The following is a 22176-nucleotide window of genomic DNA, read 5'->3' as shown; positions in this document are numbered from 1 at the left end:
GCACGGGGCCCAGGTGTCTGAATCGGCGACCAGACTTCCTGGGTTTGCAAACTCACTCTACCACTCACCAGCTGAGTGACTGTGGGCAAGTTACACAACATCTCTGTGTCTCTGTATCCTCGTTTATGAAAACGAGGCTAAGAATAATAATGAACCCTGGTGTGGTGCTGTAGGAGAAACACCAGACGGCTAACTGCAAAGTCAGTGGTTCAAACCCACTAGCTGCTCTTGGAGACCCTCTGCAGGGTCGCTCTGAGTCGGAACCAACTCGACAACAACAGCAACAACAACCGTAGAAGAAAGCAGAGGCTGCTGCTTCTATAAAGACTGACAGCTTCCGAGATCCTAGGGAGCAGCTCTGCCCTGTCCTATAGATAGTGGCTATGAATCAGAATAACAGAGCTACTTCCGTTGAGTTGATTACAACTCATAGCAACCATAGAGGAGGACACAGAACTGCCCTGTGGCGATTCCTAGACTGTCGTCTTTACAGGAACCGAGCGATACATTTTCCTCCCAAGGAGCAGCTGGTGGATTCTAACCGCCAACCTTTGGGTTGTCAGCCAAGTGCTTAGCCTCTGCACCACCAGGGCGCCTGGTACCTGCATGGACAGAAATGTGGTGTCAGAAAGACTCGCTGAGCTCACAGATTGAGTGGCTGTTGGTTGCTGCAGAGCAGTGACCCCAGAATCGAACTTTTTTTTAGGGCTGTGACTTTTCAGAAGCCCATAGTTCGCACCTCTTGCTGAGTTCAAACTGCTCATCTTTCAACCGTTTGTGCTAACCCGGCACTCCGGAGACCACCACCCAGAGCTCTCTAGTGTGAGCATGATTAACCTCAGAGCCTTACAGAATGCCATGCCATTTGCTCGGATAATGCCATGTCTAAGAATGCATTGTGTCCACATGATCTAAGATTTATGCACATTGTGTAGTACTGGACTGCTAACCAGAAGGTCAGTGGTTTAAGCCTTTCCTCAGAAACCCCATATTGGGTCGCTAAGAGTTGGAACTGACTTAAGGGCACTTGACAACCACAACAGCAGGGATATGTTACAGCACTACACATGGACAAGCCTGTGACTGGACCTGCGTCCTCCTCGGTGGAGGGGACAGCCTGTTGTGCTTGCTGCCCTAACACAACAGTGGCCAAAAACACAGGGGTTGCAGCTGTAGCTATGGTTGTTGACGTGGATCCGTTTGCACTTAGCGATCTAGAAATAACCAAAGAACAAACCACTGGTGTGGCCAAGGGGACTGTCCTGGGGAGAAGGTGGATACCGCCTTCCTTCTGGCTTCCCTCCCGTCCCCCAGAAACCTTCTTCCCGCTGCACAGGGGTCTGCTGCTGGAACCCACTCTCTCCACGTTTACCTAGCCCAGGCGGTGTTGGCTCAGCGTCTTCACTTCTTGGGCCTCAGCATCACCTCTGGAATCTAAGATCCCTTATCCTAGCCCCCAAACTTCTTAGGAATGAAAATAAAATTGTAATGTCCCACTAAATAAAGGATCCATCTTCACTAACCGTCTCCGTAGACCCGGGCAGCAACTTTCAACTTGTTGTTCGGTGCCGTGGCCTTAGCTCTGGCTCATAGTGACCCTAACTATTAACTGCAAGGTGGCTGGTTCAAGCCCACCAGCCGTCCCCCTCAGAAGCCATTTACAGGGTCACTCTGAGTTAGAACTGACTCAACGGCGGCACTTAACAACAACAGGTGGGTTTGAACCGCCAATCTAGCAGTTAGCAGTCCAGTGCTTACCCTGCAGCGTCACGCCAGGACTCCAGCATTTCCCTTCGAAGGCACTAATTACATGAGGTGACTGTCAATTTATCTCACATATTTTCATCGATGATCATTTTGCCAAAAATGAGTAAATGCATAAAAAATGACTTCTCTTTTCCCAAAGGAGACACTTCTGAGCTGTCCCACATCCTTACCTCTTCGAGGAAAGAGCTGAAGCTCTGGAGAAAATACTTCCAATTTATATGGGGGATTAGGTGAAGTCTTAGTTTTCTCAAAAAATAGTGATACTGGTTATCAGACAATTGGTAACAGAAGTCCTTCAGAACTTGTCCAAAGTCTGCAGCCTTTAGAAACCCAGTGTCCTCTTTATCCAGCTCTGAAAAGGTCTGAAAGAGAAGACGAGAAATGATGGCAGATGCACTGTCAAGAGAACACTTCAAAAACACTTTTCCTTAAGTATCGTTTCTACTGAACGTAACTGACATCAGATGTTCGCCAAGCCTTGTGCTGGTGAGTTACTTGGAAGGACTAGTCAGTTCCACCAGCCGATGAGTCAGTTTCAACTCATGGCTACTCCGTGTGTGTCCGGGGAGAACTGTGCCCCCACAGGGTTCTCAGTGGCAGAGGTCAGCAAGTAGATGGCCAGGACTTTCCTCTGAGAAGACTTTTGGTGGACTCGAACTGCCAACCTTTTGGTGAGCAGCTGAGTGCTCCTTTAACTGTTTGCACCTCCCAGGAGCTCCATTGGCACTGGACTGGGAATCACAAGGTCAGCCAGCCATTCAAAGCCACCAGTTGCTCCTTGGAGACCCCATACAGGGTCGCTAAGAGTCGGAATCGTCTCGACAGCACTTCACACCACCACTCAGGGCTCCATCAAGGACAACACGTTAGTGCTGCTCGCCGGATAAGAGCTTTTGTGTGTTAGAGCAAAGCTGCCCTCGCCTGGCCTAGTGGAATACCGGGAGGACGGGGCTGAGGAGGATTCTGGTCCCATGGCCGGCTGTATGAGCCCAGCTTTACCCTGCTCTGATCACCCCCTTTTACAGAGAAGGAAAGAGGTTCCAAGCAGAGAAGTAACTCATCCAAGGCCTCTGACCACGACATTCAGCCCCTTCAAGATTCCTTGCAACAGGAGGCAGATCATGGCCGAGGGATAATCCCATAATCCCAGACACATGATGTCCAGGAGGAACCTGGCTTCCTCAGGGACCGTGAGCACAAGTCATGACGCACTCCCACCCAGGCGTTTACACCAGGGCTGCCAGCCTTTCGGGACCCTCCACCAGAGCCCGCACGGCCTTGCATATTGTGGGGAGGGGGTGTAGTCCTCCCTACTGCTGCATGCTGGGGCTGCCAGGGCAGGCAGCACGAGGCCGCAACAGTAGTCAAACTGAAAAAGTGCAAAAATGAGCTATAAAAAGAAAGCACATTTTTTCCCCCATCTGTCCAAACAAAATCATTCATTTTTATTGCATGGAGAAATCTGTATCAAGTCGGTATCAAAGATAAAGATCTCACTCTCTTTTAAGTAAGAATTTAATGTACTTGCCAACAGCAAACCCAAGTTCCGTTTCGGCTAATTCTCAGGCCGGGCTAATAGGCACACCCCATGGGCCCACAAGCAACCAAATTAGCCCGGGAAAGCTGTACAGCTCCCAGTCTTTATGACCCCCAGGTGGTGGCCGCGGGCCACTGTGTTTGCTGGAGGAAGCCCTGACCGGCAGGCAGGAGGTAACCTTTGGACCTTGGCTCTGCTGCCCACCACACACCCTGGAGCTCGCCGACTTTCAGCTTCTTTGCTATAAAAAGATGAACTTAACGACCCAAGATTTTGTTGAAAGCTGTACTAAGTCAACTTGAAAATATGGCGCCCAGGCCCTGGCACGAGAAGCCTCGGTGGCGCTGTGGATTAAGCACTAGGTCAGCAAGTCAAACCCACCAGCTGCTCCATGGGAAAAGGTAAGGCTTTCTGCTCTGTAAAGATTCACAGCCAGGAAACCCTGCACTGGATGGCAGTGAGTAAGAGACCAATGCTAAAGAGAAGGGCGAAGTGACCAGTGAGCTGAGCATTTCCTGTTGTGTAAGGAGTGTCTACGTTAGGAGAGTGTCCACACGTGGACAGTGTCCACATGAGACAGTGTCCATGCGTGGAATGTCTACGTGAGGAGACTGTCCACATAAGGAGAGAGTGTGCACGTGAGCAGAGTGTGTCCATATGAGGAGAGTCCACACATGGAGAGTGTCCACATAAAGAGAGAGTCCACATGATACTTAAGCCCTGAGAATGGTCTGCAGTCTCACAGTCTACGTAAACATAAGGTGGTCGTGCCATTGCAGAAGTTCGTTATGTTTGAGGTGTATCTCCACAGGGGTACAGAAATGTGTCTGTGTTCTGTTCCTATCTGTCTTTCCATCGTCTTTTCTGATGGCAATCTCTGAACAAAGGACTCTTCTTACTCTCTTGCTTAAGACTTCTAACGGTATTTTACTGCCTATGGACCCTTTCCCAAAAGTGAGAGCCATACTTCCTCCCGAAGTTCCCCTGGGTCTCCTAGAAGGCATCTTCTTAGTATGAGAAACACCTCAGCCCAATAGCTGTTCAGTGGCACCAATTTAGGCGGCTGCTGTTAGGGGCTGTCCATCAGTTCCCACTCATATCAACCCATGTACAAGTGAACAAAACACTGCCGGATCCTGTACCATCCGAATACTGTCTCCTATGGTTGAGTCTGGTGTGACATTGTAGGATACGCAATGGACGGCAAGGTCTGTTTGATCTGCAAGGTTGGCAGTTCAAACCCACCAGTCGCTCCTTGGAAACCCTATGCAGGGTCGCTGTGAGTCAGAACCGACTTGATGGTACTTTACAACATTTGAGCCCATTGTGGCAGCCACTATATCGACCATCCTCATTGAGGTCGTTCATTCTCTTTCGCTGACCCTCTACACAGAATGATGGGACTGGTCCATCCCGATGCCATGTCCAAAGCACATGTGACAGAGTCTCTCCATCCACTATTCTAAACAGCATTCTTGCTGTTTTCTTTTAAGACAGATTTATTTGTTCTTCTGGTAGTCCATGGTATAATCAACATTCTTCTCCAACAACACTAGTCAGATGCATCAATTCGTCTCCATTCTTCCTTATTCATTGTCCAGCTTCACACACACAATGAGTGGGTTGAAAACGCCATGGCTTAGATCAGGTGCACTTTAGTCCTAAAAGTGACACGTCTTTGCTCTTGAACACTTTAAAGAGAGGTCTTGTGCAGCAGTATGTGGTTTGGTTTGCTCAATGCAGTACGTTGTTTGGTTTCTTGACTGCTAATTCCATGGGCATCGATTGTAAATTCAAGTGAAATTAAATCCCTGATCTCTTCAGTCTTTCTCTGCTTATCATGATATTGCTTAGGGGTCCTGTTGTGAGGAATTTTGGTTTCTTTACACTGAGATGGAATCCATACTGAAGACTCTAGTCTTTGATCTTCATCAGTAAGTGCTTCAAGTCCTCTTCACTTTCAACAAGCACGGTGTGTCATCTTCTTCTCTCAGGCTATTAATGAGTCTACCACCAATCCTGATGCCACGTTCTTCTTCATCTAATCCAGCTTCTCGGATTATTTGCTCAGCATACAGACTGAATAAATATGGTGAAAACCACAATCCTGACACATAAATCATTCAGTGTCTCCACGTTCTGGTTGAACGACCGCTTCTTGGTCTATGTTCAGGCTCCTCATGAACACAATGTAAGTGTTCTGGAATATCCATTCTCTGCAATGCTGTCCACAGTTTGTTATGGTCCACATAGAGCTTTGCATAGTTAATAAAACACAAGTAAACATCTTTCTGGTACTCTCTGCTTAACTGTGTTTTTTTTCCCAATGTCTCAGGACAGCCTGAAGTTCTTCTTTTGACATCATTGGTTCTTGATGACACAATACTTCCTTTATTTCTTATTCATTTATTTTTTAATCAAGAATATTATTTATTACTTTTATATACTCTGCTGCCCCGCTGAAATGTACACAGCAAATTCTTCAAATTCAAAAACAAATTGGATTGAAACATCAATGCAGTAAAAAGTTATCCTCATACATAGTTCCAGAATTGTCTATTGGGGTGGGGGTGAATGTGACCTTATTAGGAACGGAGGCCTACTTTCCTACAGAAATAATCTTGCGTCGTGGGCTACTTTCATTAGTAGAGTTAACAGTTGTGGGGTTTTGTTTGGAAATTTAGAGGAACGATATCTACTTTATGTTCTTTTTTCACGAACGTTAGTTGGAGCTGAAAACATTACAGTGAGGTGACTACAGTTCCATACTGCCACATGCGTTAAAAGCCAATTTCAAACCTGCGTTAAATTATGCTGAATACAAAGTCTTGAGTAAAAAAGGCCTGTTTATAGAAACATGGCCGGTGTCCATTTTGGTCTGAAAATTTCAGGAAGGGGACTTCAAATGGCTTAGTGTTCGCAGGTTTCAATGCTAGAGCACAGGAAGAGACTCTGGCAGCCATTGTGAGACGCTCTTCTGCTACCAGAGCATCAAGTCTCTTCAGCAGGTCAGTGTTTGGTAAGAAAATTCCTGCCACCCATTCTCCATCCCCAGCTTCGGTTTAGGTCTTATATTTTCTGCGTCACCTCCGATAATGATTACCGTCACCATGTACACAGCACAATTTGACAAACCTGGATCCATACATACAACTGGAGAGCACTCAGCGACGTCACCTTTATAACCAGTTTCTTCCTCGAGTTCTGGAAGAGCAGCTGTTTCTGGGCTTTGATTATCATCTCTGAGACCTTGGGGAATCCCAAGCAGTAGATTCCCACTGGTGGTTGGAAATGTTTCACCAGGATGACACACACATTCATAGTGAAGAGTTCTTCCCAGAAGTGGGATAACTGTCACCCCATCGGCTGACTGTCCTTTCCTGGTCATACCTGTGTTTCCCAAGTTTGAATTTTACCAGGAGGATCAATGTAGTTGTTTTTCAAGCTTGACCTACTTTCCTTCTGAAATGAGCAGCTCTGAAATACTGGACTGTCTGGTTCTTTGAGAACACTCCCTTGGTTCTTGGTTTTTCATTTACAAACTAGTCAGTCTTTGCAGTCCTCAGGTAAGAAGTTCACATTCAAGGTCTGGAGGGAAGGGAAGGGGATTCCTGTGGGAAGGGAGATAGATGAAAGAAGAAACAGTGAGCACAGCTGCAGTCTCAGGAGATGTGAGCTTACTGCTTGGGATAGCAGTGCCTTGCAGTGGTTAACAGGATGTGCACTAGCCTCCCTCCCAGCACCTGTGATCCCTCCTTTAAATGGCTGAACCTCAACTTGTTCTTTTGGGTGCAGTGACTCTGTGTATTCCTTCCATCTTCTTTTGATGCTTTTGACATCGTTCAATAGAATCCTTCAATAGTCCAAGTCGAGGCTTGAATTTTTTCTTCAGTTCTTTCAGCTTAAGAAATGCTGAGGTTAGAAGAGGGTGAAGCCATACTGCAAGCACATTTGTTTGGTCTGAACAGCGCTTTTGAAAAATCTAAACAATGTGCTAATATTTAAAACTCAGGAGACTCAGTAGCTTCTTACAAAAACAAGAAAACAAATGGGCTCACGTTTCATCTCCAGCAAGGTGGAGGGGAGGCTACCCTGGCCTCTTCCTGACCCTCTTTATCATCCAATTTACGTGCAGCGCACACAAAATGTCTCTTCTGCTGTGGTGTGCCATGGAGTGGGTTTTGACTCCTAGCAACCCCGTATAGGGTTTCTGAGGCTGCAAATCTTTACAGGAACAGAAAGTCTTATTTTCTTCCATGGAGCAGCTGGTGGGCTCAAACCACCAACCTTCTGGTTCACGACCCAGAGCTTATCCTATAAAGCCACCACATTCCCATGCCTCTCCTAGCCAGTCTCTGTAACTCCCACCCAACAGCTAGTTCCTGACGGCTCTAAGTTTGAGAAGGGGAGGGAAGATGCTAGTGAAGTACGTGTTTGTGTTGTCAGTGATGGTCAGCAGGGTATAAAAAGGGCCATCTCAGAAGCACGATGGGGGAATTTCACTAAAGAAGGAGTCACGAGTGGACAAAGACCTTTGGACTGAGATCTCTGTGCACTGAACCTCCTCCAACCGGTGACAGAAAGCCATGACACCAGAGGAGGGACAGAGGGACAGAGGAGATCCAAACAGCAGCAAGACCAAGAGCTAGAGTGGTGGGCTTCCCAGTCAAGCTGAGTGTCTGGGTGGGAAGCTTGTTTGTAGAGTGGGGTGCCTCCACGCACTTAAGTGGGGAGCTAGGTTTGTTGACCCACGGAGCCAGAGCTGAACGCCTTCAGGCTGAGGCTTATGGTTGAGTGGTGTGTTCTGTGGGCAGTTCCCTCAAACGTTGCTGGAGCAGGGCAGAGGCCAGGTCATGGGGCCGAAAGCCAGAGAGAGGCTGTCCTACGTGGGACCGCTGTGCCCTAAGCATCTCTGACAGTGAATTCTAACCTGTTAACGTCCCTAATGAACCTCGTAACTGTGAGGATGGCGTCGGAGTGCTACGTGGTCATCACAGTGAATTACCGAAGCCCGCTGAGTAGAAAGTGCTTCGGGAGGGAGGTCTGAAGTCACTTCACACCTGCTCCCTTGTGGGCATTTCAGCAACCATTCCTACGGGGAGCCCCGGGGACCAGTGGAACCAGAAAACATAAGCCAGGGTGTTGACAGACGAGGCAGTGAGAACCAGCTGTGGCCTTCCACCTGACCCACTAGGTGCTCCCACTGACTCTTCTCCGCGACCTCTTTAGAATGAGCCCCTAAACACTCCAGGTGGGCCGCACCTTCGACAACGCCTGGTGGGAGGAGTTGACCACCTCCTGGACCTTCTTCACCACATCCTCTGGACTGAGTGCCGCAAAGCTGATGGGGACACTCTCTTCTTTCTCCGGCGGCGGAGGGCTGGCTGACGCACTGCTGTCCACCGCTTTCAAGAAGTCAAGGTAATTGACAGACTTATCTTGCCAGCTGACTCCCAAACTTAGGCGAAGCCCCAAAAGAAAGAAAAGAACTTCAATTAAAAACACACAGACACACACTCCATCACTTACTCACTCAACAAACAGCTGCTGAACGCGGAGCAATGAGGGGAATAGGAATGCGTAGAGGCCACTCTTTCTTGCGCAGCAGGTGTATGAATACAATTAGCTGTGAACTTAGGCCCACAAGAACACTGCAATAGAAGGAAAGAAGACCAGGGTCATGAGAGGTGGGGTGTGGGGCCGCTATTGAACGGAGGGCCATAGACTTCCTGCCCAGAGACCTGGAACATGAATGCTCACAACAGCACCCCCCAGCTTTGGAGAACACAAAGTTGGTAAGGGAATGGCCGGGGCCGGTGAAGGAGCTCCGGGAGGAATGCGCCATCTGCAGAGTGGCAGACTGGGGGAGAAATCTGGCATCCAAGATGGTCTGGAGGTGAGACTGAGGGCAAGCGGTGGGCACATAGGAAGCGTGGAGCCTAGACAGGAAGTTCCGGTGGTCATCGAGGCCTCAGCTAGTAAGGACCTGGATCCCAGACATGGCAGTAGGATTTGAAAGGAAGGGAATATGTCAAAGGCAGCAAAAAGTATAAAAGGGACTGAGTAAAATGTCTATTCAGTTCTTTTTAAAGACTGGTTGAAACTACATCGTCAAACTGAAAGCCTGCAGAAGATACTTTTATAAACCCTATAGAACTATGTATGTATCTGGTGGCTGGAGTCCTGGGGTGGCGCTGTAGGACCAGCACTGGGCCACTAACTACAAGGCCAGCAGCTCAAACCCACGAGACGCTCCTCAGAAACCCTCTACGGGTTCACTAGGAGTTGGAACTGATTCAACTGCACTTCATGACAGGAACAGGGTCTCTTAGTCAGAGGCGACTCCACAGCACCTAGTAACAGCAGTCACAATGACAACGACAAATGGGCTTGAGGCTTGTCCACTTGCCAAAAGGTTGCCATTCATACCAGGACCCAGAACCGGTTCTTTCCGGTTTGATCCCCTGCTGAGAATTTGCTTTTCCACCCATGATACGAATCATTTTAACAGGGGTTTACGATACAATCTCCCGGGGAGCTTACAATGTGACTCTGATTCACAATCTCTGGGTTGGAACAGCCACTTCTCATCCAGGAGCTGAATCAGAATAAATCAACCTGAAGCCCGGGGTCATACTTGCTCAGAGGCATCTAGGAAGGCAGGCCTGGTGACCTGTTTCTGAAACATCAGCTTTCAAAACCCTGTGGAGCAGTGCCCCTCTACACGGGTGGGGTTGCCAGGAGTTGGAATCAACTCCATGGCAACGAACCACAACAAACAACATAGCTACATGGGTATATACTAATTACAAAAGTAAAAATTCCATTTGGATCTTTAACTCGGCGAGGATGTACGTCCATGTAGAAATAGAGACCCTCTTGTCCTGAACTCTGACACAGGATCAAAAAGTGAGATGAGAAAGCTCAAACTTTCCTAAGCACAGAGAGCGTATTTACGAAACGTGTAAAATCATTCAGAACTAAGCTTCATTGCATTTGAAGTTCATATTTCTGTAACTTTAACACTTAGACTTTCTTTCAGCAAGATTGAGTTCAAGTATCAAAGAACAGCTTGAAAAGTTGGTGAGCCGGATGGAGAAGTCTCCAAAGACAACGAGCCAAGAACTGTACTTTTCCAACCCACAGCTGCACAACAGCCTTCTGCAGCCACCGCGCCGATTGGCTAAAACGTTCAAGGCGCAGGAGAGAGATAATCAACACTGGTTCATCAGCAGGAGAAACTGCCAACTTGGTGTTAAAATTTAGTAATGAAATCAAATGCATATGCTAATTGCCTTCAGTATTATTTAGAAAAAGTCTATTTTGGATCTAGAAGAAGAATAATCGACACGTAATTACAAATGACAGAGATGTTTATCATCAAGAGGTCTTTGAGAAGAAACAAGCAACTGAGCAAATGGATCCTTATTAAAGCTTCAATTTGTAAGTAAGCTGATCACCCCCATTGAAGGGTGGGCAACAAAAATTCATGGTCCTTTTGTTGTTTATGAAAGTATCAAGTCTAACTATGTTTTAACAAGATTCTCTAATAAGCATTTAGTTAATTATTTATCCCCTGCTATTTTCCCCATGATTTATTCATTGAAAGTACATGAATTCCTGTTCGCCTGAAAATAGACCCTGTTTAAGGGAAAAGAACAAACAGGCATGTGAGAGGCAAATGGCTCTTCCTTTCCACACACACGCGCGCGCACGCACAGTGGGGCAATGGACTTCTTGCGGCTTAAATGCAATAGAGCAATGGTATCAAAATTTTAAGGGAAAATGATTTTCTCCCTCAGATTCTTGGCTCAAACTAACAACCAGTGTAAGGGAAAACTTGAAAAATTCCGAAAAACAAGAGCTCAGGAAACTTCCTTCCCATGCATCCTTTCTTAGGAAATGACTTCAGGAAGTATTCCAGCTAAATAAGAATGTAATTAAGAAATAATAAAGGGACTAGTAATGGTAGCTCAGGATGCTCTTAGGGTGGCAGTTATAGAACAGGAGGATGGGGGTCCAGGAGACAAATCCAGCAGAACAGGAAGTGGGACGGAGTGTGGAGACGCCTGAGGGCTGCCAAGGCTGGGCTGCACTGGAGCCCAGGAAAACTGTGGGTAAAGGGGTCCCCCACCTACTGTGCCCCTGGAAAGAGCTTGCTGCAAAGAGCCACCCTTTCTCAGATGACTGAGGTCACATTCATGGGTGACCCCGTGGTTTGCCTATCTCAAGATCAGACATAGGCATTGCAAATTTACTTTCTTGACCTCGTACATTAATTCAACTGTTTGCACCCAGTGGCCACTCAGGCCAAAACACTTAGTAGCTTTACTGGACCCAATTTCAGTTAAGTTTCTTTCCATTCCCTGAGTCTCTGAGTCCAAGTCCTGAAATCAGCCTGAGCAGGCATCACAATGTAGAATATCTCCTCCTTAACGCCCCTACCCTAAGAAGCTCTGGTAGCGTAGTGGTTACGAATCGGGCTGCGAACCTTAAGGTCAGCGGTTCGAAACTACCAGCTGCTCCACGGGAGAAAGATAAGGCTTTCTACTCCCGTAAAGATTTACACCCTCGGAAACCCTGTACAGGGTCACTATGGGTCGGAACCGACTCCACGGCGCATAACAACAACAACAATGCCCCTACCCTACCCCAAGGTCAGTGGACCACAGCAAAGGGCTTTCCTGCTCCAACGGTCTGGTCACCCACTCATCCTACTCCCCAAACTTCTGCTTACTCTTCCCTATAAAAGGAGCCCTGGGGTGATGCTGTAGGAAGGTCTGTGGTTCAACTCCACGACCCGCTCCTCAGAAACCCTATACCGGGTTGCTATGAGTCAGGACCGACTGGATGGTCAATACAAGAGAATGCCTGTTTCTGCCTTAACTCTGAGGTGCTTGAAAATCTCCAGGTTGGACCAATCCCCATCCTTGAATGCAACTGTCTTCTCAGATAAAGGGTTTCCTGCTGGATTGCTTTTTCTTTGACAAGGTAAAATTAGGGCAAATAAGATAAAAAGGGATATAAAGCTCAAGGAAACAAACACACACCTACTCAATGAAATTTACAATCTGGCATTCTTTGCATCAAATGATGAAATCCACAGAGACTAAATCTATGTGACAAGAAGGCTCGTGGCTCAGGGACAGTGTCACTGAGGAGACAAGCGAGTTTCCACTCAGGACCTGAACGCTACTGGCCATCGTAAAGATGTGTGGTTTCGTGGCTGTCACACCTTAGCCTCAATCTGTGGAAACGGCATCACATGACAGCAGAGTAGGAAGTTCTAGGGGTCGGACCCCTTCCACCGAAACAACTACTGACTGGGAAAATCATAGGTAAACGGTTTCAGAACTCTGGAACCTGACTGAACAGCCAGGGAAAGGCTTTCTGAAAGAGAGGCTGCTGAGCTTAGGTAAGAGAGCGGCAGGTGCCAACTAGTCACCAGCATCCATTTGACAACCTTGCTGTGACGATGACGAAAGCCGCCCGCGTTCCTGGCCTGGCTGACAGGTGCTAGAGAGCGCAGTAGGGACCTTCTCGAAAGACAGGAGGGATCTCACAGCTCCCTGAAGTATGGCTGTGGTTTGTCCCTCTCCGGCTGCAGCGACTTTCCTGGTGGTCTCCACCAGGAGACAGAGTGACACAGAGTACCATTCTGCTTTCCTGTTTGGAGCCAGACCCCTAATGAAACCTTTGTTCGGTCACTGGCTGATAGCAGAGACTACGGAACAGAAATGTCAGTGACCACACACAAGGCAAACACACTGTGCAAAATGGTTTTGAAAAGTTACTGAACAATGGATCGGCAACGTCCCCTAGGAGGGAGAGGATCTGATTTCCACTGACCACATTATAATACTGAAAATACTCAATTCTCCACAACAACAACAAAAACACCAAAGCAATAGAAGGGTGGGGTCATGGTCCAGTCTCAGGAAAGAAACAGAAAGAATTTGACAGAGATGATTCCTGAGGAAATACAGGCATTGGACTCACTAGTCAAAGGAGCCTTAAACCTGCTCAGTGAGCTACAGGAAACACTGGATAAAGAAGTATAGGAAGCCGGGAGAAAAACGTAAGCACAAACAGGGAATACCATAGACAAGATTGTTGTTGTTAAGTGCCGTCAAGTTTGTTCTGACTCATAGCAACCCTGCGTAGGGTTTCCGTAGGGCAGCTGGTGGGTCTGAACTACCAACCTTGTGGTTAGCAGTCCACTGCTTTTCCTACAGTGCCACACCATCCTACAGCAGTAGAAAGTATAAATAAACAGAACCAAGTGCAATTCTGCAGTTGAAATAAAGAATTCTTCGAGGTTTCTATTAGTTTTCTAGGGCCGCTGTAACAAAACACTCCAAAAGACGGCTTTGTAAGTAGAAATGTAATGGCTCACAACTCTGGAGGTAGTAGGTCTGAATCTCGGTCGTCAGCACAAGGGTCAGGGGCCAAGACCCTGTCTTGTCTCCCCCAGCTGCTGGGAATCCCTGGCATTGCTTGGCTTAAGGTTACAGTCCCTCCCTGTCTCCTCTGTATGAACTTCAAATGTAACTCATTACAAGGCCATGACTTATGTTATACTATGAAGTACTCGACTTTGGTTAACTGATAACATTTTCAAAGATTCTGTTTCCAAACAAGGTCCTGGGGGTTACAGGAACTGGGGGTTAGGACGTCAACATACCTCATTGGGAGATATTCTTCACTGTCGTGCAAATGATCACTGAGTCAGAACCAACTCGATGGCGCTTAACAATAGCAATACCGTGTGTGTGTACATTTAGAAACATTTATACCTACATACATAAATGGAGTCCTGGTGTGGCGCTGTGGGTTAATGCGCCAGACTGCAAAGCCGTTTGAACTGCAAAGTCGGTGGTTCAAGCTCACTAGCCGCTCCTTGGAAACCCTATACCAGGGTCGCTATGGGTCGGAACCGACTCCATGGCACTTAACAACAACAACATATACATACACTCACCATATACAGAGCCTTGGTAGAAATTTATTGTATAACTTTCTGTGGGTAAGCATTGAGCTGCTAACTGCAAGTTTGGCAGTTTAAACCCACCAGTCATTCCTCAGGATAAAGATGAGGCTGTCTCTGCTATAGGTTGGAGTCAGCTTGATGGCAGTGGGTAGATAGATGTATGATCATGAGAAGTGAAGACCAGGAAAAGGGCCATCGTCAAGAAGATGAAGCCAGCCGAACTGCTGATATGTCTGAACACCCAGGAAAGGGAGATCACTAGGGAAATTTCCAGGTTTAATTGCATAGGAAACTAAGCTAGCAGAAAAAGTAAGTCTGAACTCCAGGGAGAGCAAAGTGCTATATAGGAAAGGAAGAGTAACCACCAATCACAATGAACCGTGAATATTAATGAAAACAAAACTAAGATGCAATGAGTCTGTGAGACCAGAGAAATGGATGGTACCCAACTCCCAACACTCAACATTTAGATCAAGGATTCCATAGAAGAATTGTAATTAAAATGGGAAAAAGGCAAAAGAGAGTTTCCGATTCTCATGGAATCCAGACTTTCTGGAGTCATTGACGCTGGACGATCCCTTGAAATTAACACCCTGGAGAAATCTCTGAATCTTGAACTGAAACTATCCCCTGAGATCATCTTTGAGCCAAATAATAGTCTTGTCTTATTGGAAAAGAATGCCTAGAGTAAGCATCAGCCTCCTTTAGAGAATTATCTGTATGGGATCGAATTGACAACAACAGCTCAAAGAGAAGAAGAGAGGCCTAAGAGCAGTGAGTCGGTGTGAATGATGGTGGAATTGTCTGGGAAAGGTTACCAAGGAAGTCGGCACAACTTAAAGAACGTAACTAGGTTGTTAGGTGCTATCCACTCGGTTCCGACTCATAGTGACTCTGTATAGGGGCTCTGAGGAGCAGCTGCTGGGTTTGAACTGCTGACCCTGTGCTTCAAAGCCCAGTGCTGATCCCACAATGCCTCACCAGGAGTCTGAAACACGTAACTGGTGTCACTGAGCTGTCCAGGCAGAAATGGTTGACGTGGTGTATGTTTTATGTAGCTTTTCACACACATATGCACGCAAGATGCAGTGATCTGGGGGAACCCATGGAGAGGAGCTGGCATCTGTTACCGTGTGTGGTAGAGGTGTGGGTGGGGTGTGACAGGTGAGAAAGAGCTAAATCCCAGCAGGAAGGCATAGACGAAGCCTCCAAGGTCATAAACCAAGAAGCAGTAATGTAAACTCTGCATTTAGGAATCAATCAGGGGGTTGGGGGGGTCAGTACGCCCATTAAGAGCTGGAAGCCGCTGACTTCTATCAGGGCAGTGGCAGGGCAGGGACTGGCCCCCGGAAGAGCGCATGAGCCACTTCCGTTGAAGAAACAGTGCTCCGTGGCCGCTCAGACACAGTAGCAGGTAAAGGGATGCATCTGCAGGGCTGCAGTTGGTTGGCTTACACTCATGACCACGTAGCAAAGAAGGGATATGTGGAGGGTATCTCAGGGTCCAAGGGTCGTTTGGGAGGGGATATATAAAATAGGAAACATAAGCAACTTGCCCCACGTTTAAGCAGTGTGAGAGAGGCACGTTGGTTGTAGAAGTTAATTAAGAGTGAGGCGATTCCCACTCACAGGGACCCTGAAAGTGCAGAGAACTGCTCCATGGGGTTTCCAAGGCTGGGTCTGATTTCTGAGGTGGCTCTGGGCGGGTTCACACCTCCCACCTTTTGGTTAGTGGTCAACTTTTAGCCTCATGTGGTACCCAGGGACTTGCAAGAAGGAAATTTAACGCAGTTAGAAGAACCTGGTTAGGAGTGCAGCCAGCTCCTCTTCTGTAAGAAAACACCCACAGTCTTGTAACACCTTCTGCAGCTTGCTCATGGATATACAGCCGTTTTTGGATTTGTCTAGTTTGGTGAGTGCTTTGCTGATCTCTTGAAAACGATCCTTAAGCTTGTCCCTGAGAGAGACAGAGAGAGCATTTTAGACACACCACCACAATGAGGAAAACACAATCATTTCTTTACAGCAAGTGTCTTGCAAGCATTCCAAAGTGATGATTTGACGGTTCGTCTGAGAACTGATTTTGAAGCCACTGTGTAGCTCCGCTGTAATGTTTACCTGAAGATGTATCTAGGAAACAAGGAGCAGCCTGGGGCATTCCCGCCTCAGTATTACTCTCATTAGTGAGAGCACATCGCCTTGTTACTGGCGGTGGGACTTTAAGAAGTGTCCTGTGGATGTGAAAATGAAGCCAGAGTGCAGATCTGTGAAAGTTCCCATTTGGTCTGTCACATGTCAGGTCCTGCTCCAGGTTCTGGCACACGTGAGTGGACCACCGAGACACAAGTCTCAGGGCTAGAGGCAGTTGCCTTTGGCGGGGGCAGACAGGCCACAAACAGAAGACAGGAAGGAACACATTGTACCTACTATAGGGGGTGAGTGTGAGCTGCTGGAAGGCTGGCTCCCACACCTGGAGGCCCGGTGCACAATGGCCTGAAGGGTGGCCCAGTCCTAAGCCATCCCTATGACTCCATACCATTGGGACTACTGCGGTTATTTGTGTTTTCACGGATGGATTTCCAGCAGTAGATCACCAGGCCTTTGTTGCTAGTCTCTTAGTTGGGAAGCTCTGCTGAAACCTGCTCAGCATCCTAGCAACACTCAAGGCACTGCTGACAGATGGGAGGGGGCTGCACGCAAGTAAAGGAATCGAACTTGGGTCTTTCCCATGGAAGGTGAGAATTCTACCACTAAACCACCACAGCCCCCACCAAGCCCACTACAGTGACTCTCCAGGACAGAGCAGAACTGCTCCTCTGGGGTTCTGAGACTGTCGACTGTTCCAGGGTCAGACAGCCTCATCTTTCCTAGAAGAACGGCTGGTGGGTTTGAACTGATGACCCTGCCCATAAATCACTGAAAACTCCAGTTAGGGGGGCTTGGGAATGACGGAAGAGGTAGTGGTTGCTATACTAAGTAAGTTCAGGGGCCTCACTGGGAAGTGATACGGGAGCAGAGACTAGGAGATAGAGCAGCCAGACCCAGATGGCTATCCAGGGAGGATATCCGGGGCCCAGCAGACGGCCAGTACCCAGGCCTAGGTCCCAGAGTGGGGGTGCCGTGAGTGAGCAAACAGGCAGGCAATGCTAGCTGTGGGGGTTCAGGACCTCTTCCTTCTACCAGGCTGACTGTTCCTCAAGGACTATTATCAGGAAGACAGAACAAGACTGGGTGCCATCGAATTATGGTGCTGGCAAAGAATACAGAATATGCGTGGAGCGCCAAAAGTATGAGCAAAACTATCTTAGTTACAATACAACCCAAATCCTGCGAGGATGGAAGGGTGCTGAGAGTCTGGCTCGTTTATCTTGTTCACATCATCCAGAAAAACCAATCAATGACGATGACATCATCTTTGGTAGAGTAGAGGGTGGGTGACAATGAAGACAGCCCTCAATAGGATGGAAACAACAGCCAAGATGATTGGTCATGTCTCATTCTGTTACAACAATGGTCACTGTGAGTCACAGCCAACCACAGCAATCACTTTGATGAGCACGAAGCGAAGTCACCAGGTGATAAACTTGGAGGTCCTTGCCTTTGGTTTCCTCAACAACCCTATCAGGGAGAATGACCATTCCTGTTTTATAGACAGAAAAGAGGTGGGACTGGACCCAGACGCAGATACTATGCTGTCCCTTTAAGGAGGTAGACAGGCTGCAAGGTTTCCGCTGTGGTCCCTGCCTCTGCTGCAACTGGTTTTGAATTCTCTTCAGCAGAATTTCACTTGCATGTAACACTAATGATCTTGTTTGATGATTGTCCACATTCCATTGGTTCCCCTCTTTGGAATGGGCACATGACGTCCTTCTCCTGGGACTGGTCCCTGCTGATAATATGTCTATAGTAGGAGAGACTAAGTCTGAACATCCTGGTTTCTAAGGAGCATTTTAGCTGTACTCCTTCCAATACAGATTGGTTTGTTGTTCTTGTAGTCCATGGTACGTTTAAATATTCTTTTCCAAAAACCATAACTCAAATGCATCAATTCTTCTATGGTATTTATTTATGAATTGTCCAACTTCCACATGCATATGAGATTATTAAGAATACCAAGAGCAAAGATGTCCGGCACACCTCAGTCCTCAAACTGACATCTTTGCTCTTGACCAGTTAACGAGGTCTTGGGCAGAAGATTTGCCTAATGAGTCCCTGACTGCTGCTTCCATGAGTGTTGATGGCTGATATGAGCAAAATGAAGTCTTAGGCCGCTTCAATCTTTTCTCCATTTATCTTGATGTTCTTTATTGGTCCATTGGTGGAGATTTGTGTTTTCTTTACATTGAAGTGCAACGCATGCTGAAGGCTGGTGTCTTTGATCTCCATCAGTAAGTATTTTAAGTCCTCTTTGCTTTCAGCAAGCAAGGTTATATCATCTGCATATCGCAGGTTGTTAATGAGTCTTCCTCCAATCCTGATGCCACGTTTTTCTTCATAGAACCCAGCTTCTCGGATTATTTGCTCAGCATACAGGTTGAATACATATGGTGAAAGAATACAACCCTGGCACACACCTTTCCTAATTTTAAACCATTCAGTATTCCCTTGTTCTGTTCAAACTGCCTCTTGGTCTATGTACAGGTTCATCATGAGCACAATGAACTGTTCTGGAATACTCATACTTTGCAATGTTGACCCTAGCTTGTCATGATCCACACAATCGAAAGCCTTTGCAGAATCAATAAAGCACAGGTAAACATCTTTCTGGTATTCTCTGCTTTCAGTCAAGATCCATCTGATGTCACTCTCACAAGTTTTCATAATGTTCACAGGTTACAACCTAGTGTCAACGTAACATTTATATGCATGGAAACCCAAACTTTGGAGGGACGTCTTTGCTGTGATGTTGGTTTTACTGCGGTGGTATGGCCCTCAATCAGCGCTCGCTGCCGGGTCTGCCTGGACTTTGTAGTTTGGTGAATGATCTGCCTTCTCTTCCTCACCACCAGTTCGGGATGGGCTCTTCTGCATTAGCCACCTTAGTACAAACAAGTCGCATCGACCGTCTGGACCTGTGCACCAACCAGCAGCAGCCACATTTTGAATTCCCTTACAGGTTTACATTCAAGGGACAAGAGGAACATTGGACTGTGAACCACAAGGTTGGCTGAGCCCATCAAACCCTCCACTGAAGCAAGATGAGGCTGTCTGCTCCCCATAGAGGGATGCTGCGAGTCAAAACCGACTCAATGGCACATAATACCATCACCAACGAGTCTTAAGTATGAATAAATGAAGATGTAAAACAACAACAAAATACAAAAAAACAAAAAACAGAAGCACTATCGGAAACCTATGTTTTTAGAAAATTGTGGTGTGTAGCGTTTCTTGGAAGGGTCTCTCAGTTGCTAGCAGTTGGCGTGCAGAGCAAATATCCTTACACAGAAAATGAGGGTTTTGCGTACGGACCACACGGCACTGCCAGCCTGATGCAGCACCGTTAGCTGATGTCAGACGCACGGCGGCAAGCCTGCTGCTGCTTTGTGCCAATATCTGGTTCTCACCCGGACATCGACGGGTCTCCCCGGCCTGACACCGATAAGCCCCTGATCACAGAGCGCTTTTGTGTTTTAGTCGGGCGCCTGTTCTGTGGCCAGTTCACAATTATTGTTTAGATTCTGAATCTTTAACTCAGACTCAAGCAAAAAACGTAAAGTATGGAAAATAGATATTTAAAAAAGTAAACAGATCCAGGTGATGTGGAGGGGAGACGCACAAGAATGCCCGAACTTGCAGACAGTACCCATCTGACCAACCCTCGATGGCTTGATAATCAGAACTCGACTAGAGGAAGATAAAAAAGAAAACAATTTTTGATAAAGGAAACGAGGGTAAATTGCTACAATTTGATGAACTTGACCTATACTCATGGAGGTAGTAGCTCAAAATACCAACTGAGAGGGAAGGAGTCTTCACATCAAGTATCAATGATATCCCCTCTGTACACAGGGTAGATAGGGACAGGCAACTTAGACATGGGTTACCTAAAATGAGGGGGTGATAAAGGTATGAAGTGACTGGCTTACAAGTTTTCAAGAGGGAGTTTAGTTTAAGCATGTGTGGGGGAAGATAGAGTCCCCATTGGATAGTTTTCATCTTGTCTAGATGGGTCTGGTACAAAGAGATGGGGATAAGATTCTAATGATGCAATAGTAATTGTTATCATGACTAATTGTGACTGTCACAATTGTAAAGGCAAAAGTTTTATAACAAAAATGGGGGAGTAGTTAATTGTATAGTCCAGAAACAGAGAACCCTAGGACCATAAAGGGAGAAGAGTACAAGTGGAATGCAGGACCCTATCCAAAGAAGCAGCAACACCAGAGATGGAGGCAGAGCTGGGGACATGGAGAGAGGGAGCAGCTGAGGACTCTAGACACATGGAAACAGAGGGACTGAGAGCTAACGGCCAGGAGGCAGGCTTGTAGAATATGCCCTTCAGTGGTTTAAATTATTATATACGCCTGTGTGCTAAAAAAAAAAAAGAGCTAAAATGAATAGAGAAATACTATTAACTGATGGTACATGGAGGGAATTATAATTATTATAATGAAACAAAGCATATGATTTGTTGAATGTAAAACTGATGATAAGTCCTATAAATTCTCACTCAATTCACAACGAAAACTTTAAAAAAAAGTAAACAAGACCCATTGCTGCAGAGCGATTCCAGTTTAGGGCGACACCTTGTGTGTCAGAATAGAAATGTTCCATTGGGTGTTCGTTACAGAAAGATTGCCAGGCTTTTCTTCCTAGGCACCTCTGGGTAGGTTAGAACAACCGTTTTTGTTACCCACCCAGCAGCTGACGTTGAGTCGATTCCAACTCACAGTGATCCTATGTAGGATTTCTGAGGTTGTAACTAGTTACGGGAGCATAAAGTCTCAGTTTTGTGTGGCTCGTGGGTTTGAAGTAGTGACCTTGAGGTTAGCAGTCCGGTGTTTGCCCTACAGTGGCACTAGGGCTCATTTTGTGTCGCCTGGGGACCTGAGGTGGACCTGAGCTGAGGTGGACCTGCGTTGTTCCTGCTGGGGGCCGTGCTGTGAAGTTGAGTCTGAGTCCCAGCGACACCATGTGGCAGAGCCGGTTGCCCCACAGAGCTTTCTAGGTTGGCTGTCACCTTATGGGAGTACACTGCTGGGTCTTTCTCCTGCAGAGCCACTGGGTGAGTCTGAACCACCAACCTTTCAGTTGGCAGTTGAGTGCTTAACAATCACACCACCAGGGCTCCTTAATATGCACCGAGGGCACTCAAAACAAAGTACCTTCTTGGACTCCAGAGGCAAATATGAAATGGCAGCGACTTCAGTGGAAGGATGCAAGTCCCATTAGCACAAATGAGGAGGGGGAAACATCAGGGCAGATCCAGTGACACTTTCAGGAAGTCAGGACGGTGGTTCACTGCTCTCAGGTTGCCAAGATGATCCAGACATGGAGGAGGGACCTGGGCCTGGTGAGGAGCCAGGCTCACAGCAATAGGAAGCAGCGGAGGAGGCAGGGCCAAGGTGCCATGAAGAACACAAGGATTCAAGGTGTGTCTCCACGACCCGTGTTCCTCGGAAGTGCAAAGACACGAGTGGGTAATGAGGCCAAGCCCGCCTGGTAAACATGAAACACACTTTCTCATTAGGGTTTGATTGATACAGTTGTGTTGGCAATTTTGCTTGAACTTTGTCAAACTCCATCCTCTGCCTTCGGGCTTTGTGATAGTGGTTGAAGATGCCATTCGGGGTGTGCCTGAGATGCTTTCTCTTGAGCCCCATGTCTGTGTCCTCAGAGTTCTTATTTCCTTTGGGGCTTCTTGAGCACCAACCCATCCACC

The 22176-nt window shown here is 47.1% G+C and overlaps 1 protein-coding gene and 1 pseudogene across 1 annotated transcript in view; both read right to left on the bottom strand.

The window, feature by feature from the left end:
• Positions 1-22176, bottom strand: part of EFCAB6 (EF-hand calcium binding domain 6) — a 322393-nt gene that overhangs the window by 57568 nt on the left and 242649 nt on the right. The window contains 3 exon segments of the mRNA XM_006866905.1: positions 1938-2129; positions 8567-8762; positions 16096-16251. Coding sequence (XP_006866967.1) covers positions 1938-2129; positions 8567-8762; positions 16096-16251 — 544 coding nt within the window.
• Positions 6109-6839, bottom strand: LOC102834062 (annotated as a pseudogene).

This window comes from Chrysochloris asiatica, unplaced genomic scaffold, assembly GCF_000296735.1.
Source record: "Chrysochloris asiatica unplaced genomic scaffold, ChrAsi1.0 scaffold00097, whole genome shotgun sequence".
NCBI lineage: Eukaryota > Metazoa > Chordata > Mammalia > Afrosoricida > Chrysochloridae > Chrysochloris > Chrysochloris asiatica.
This window is presented reverse-complemented; position numbering and strand designations above follow the sequence as displayed.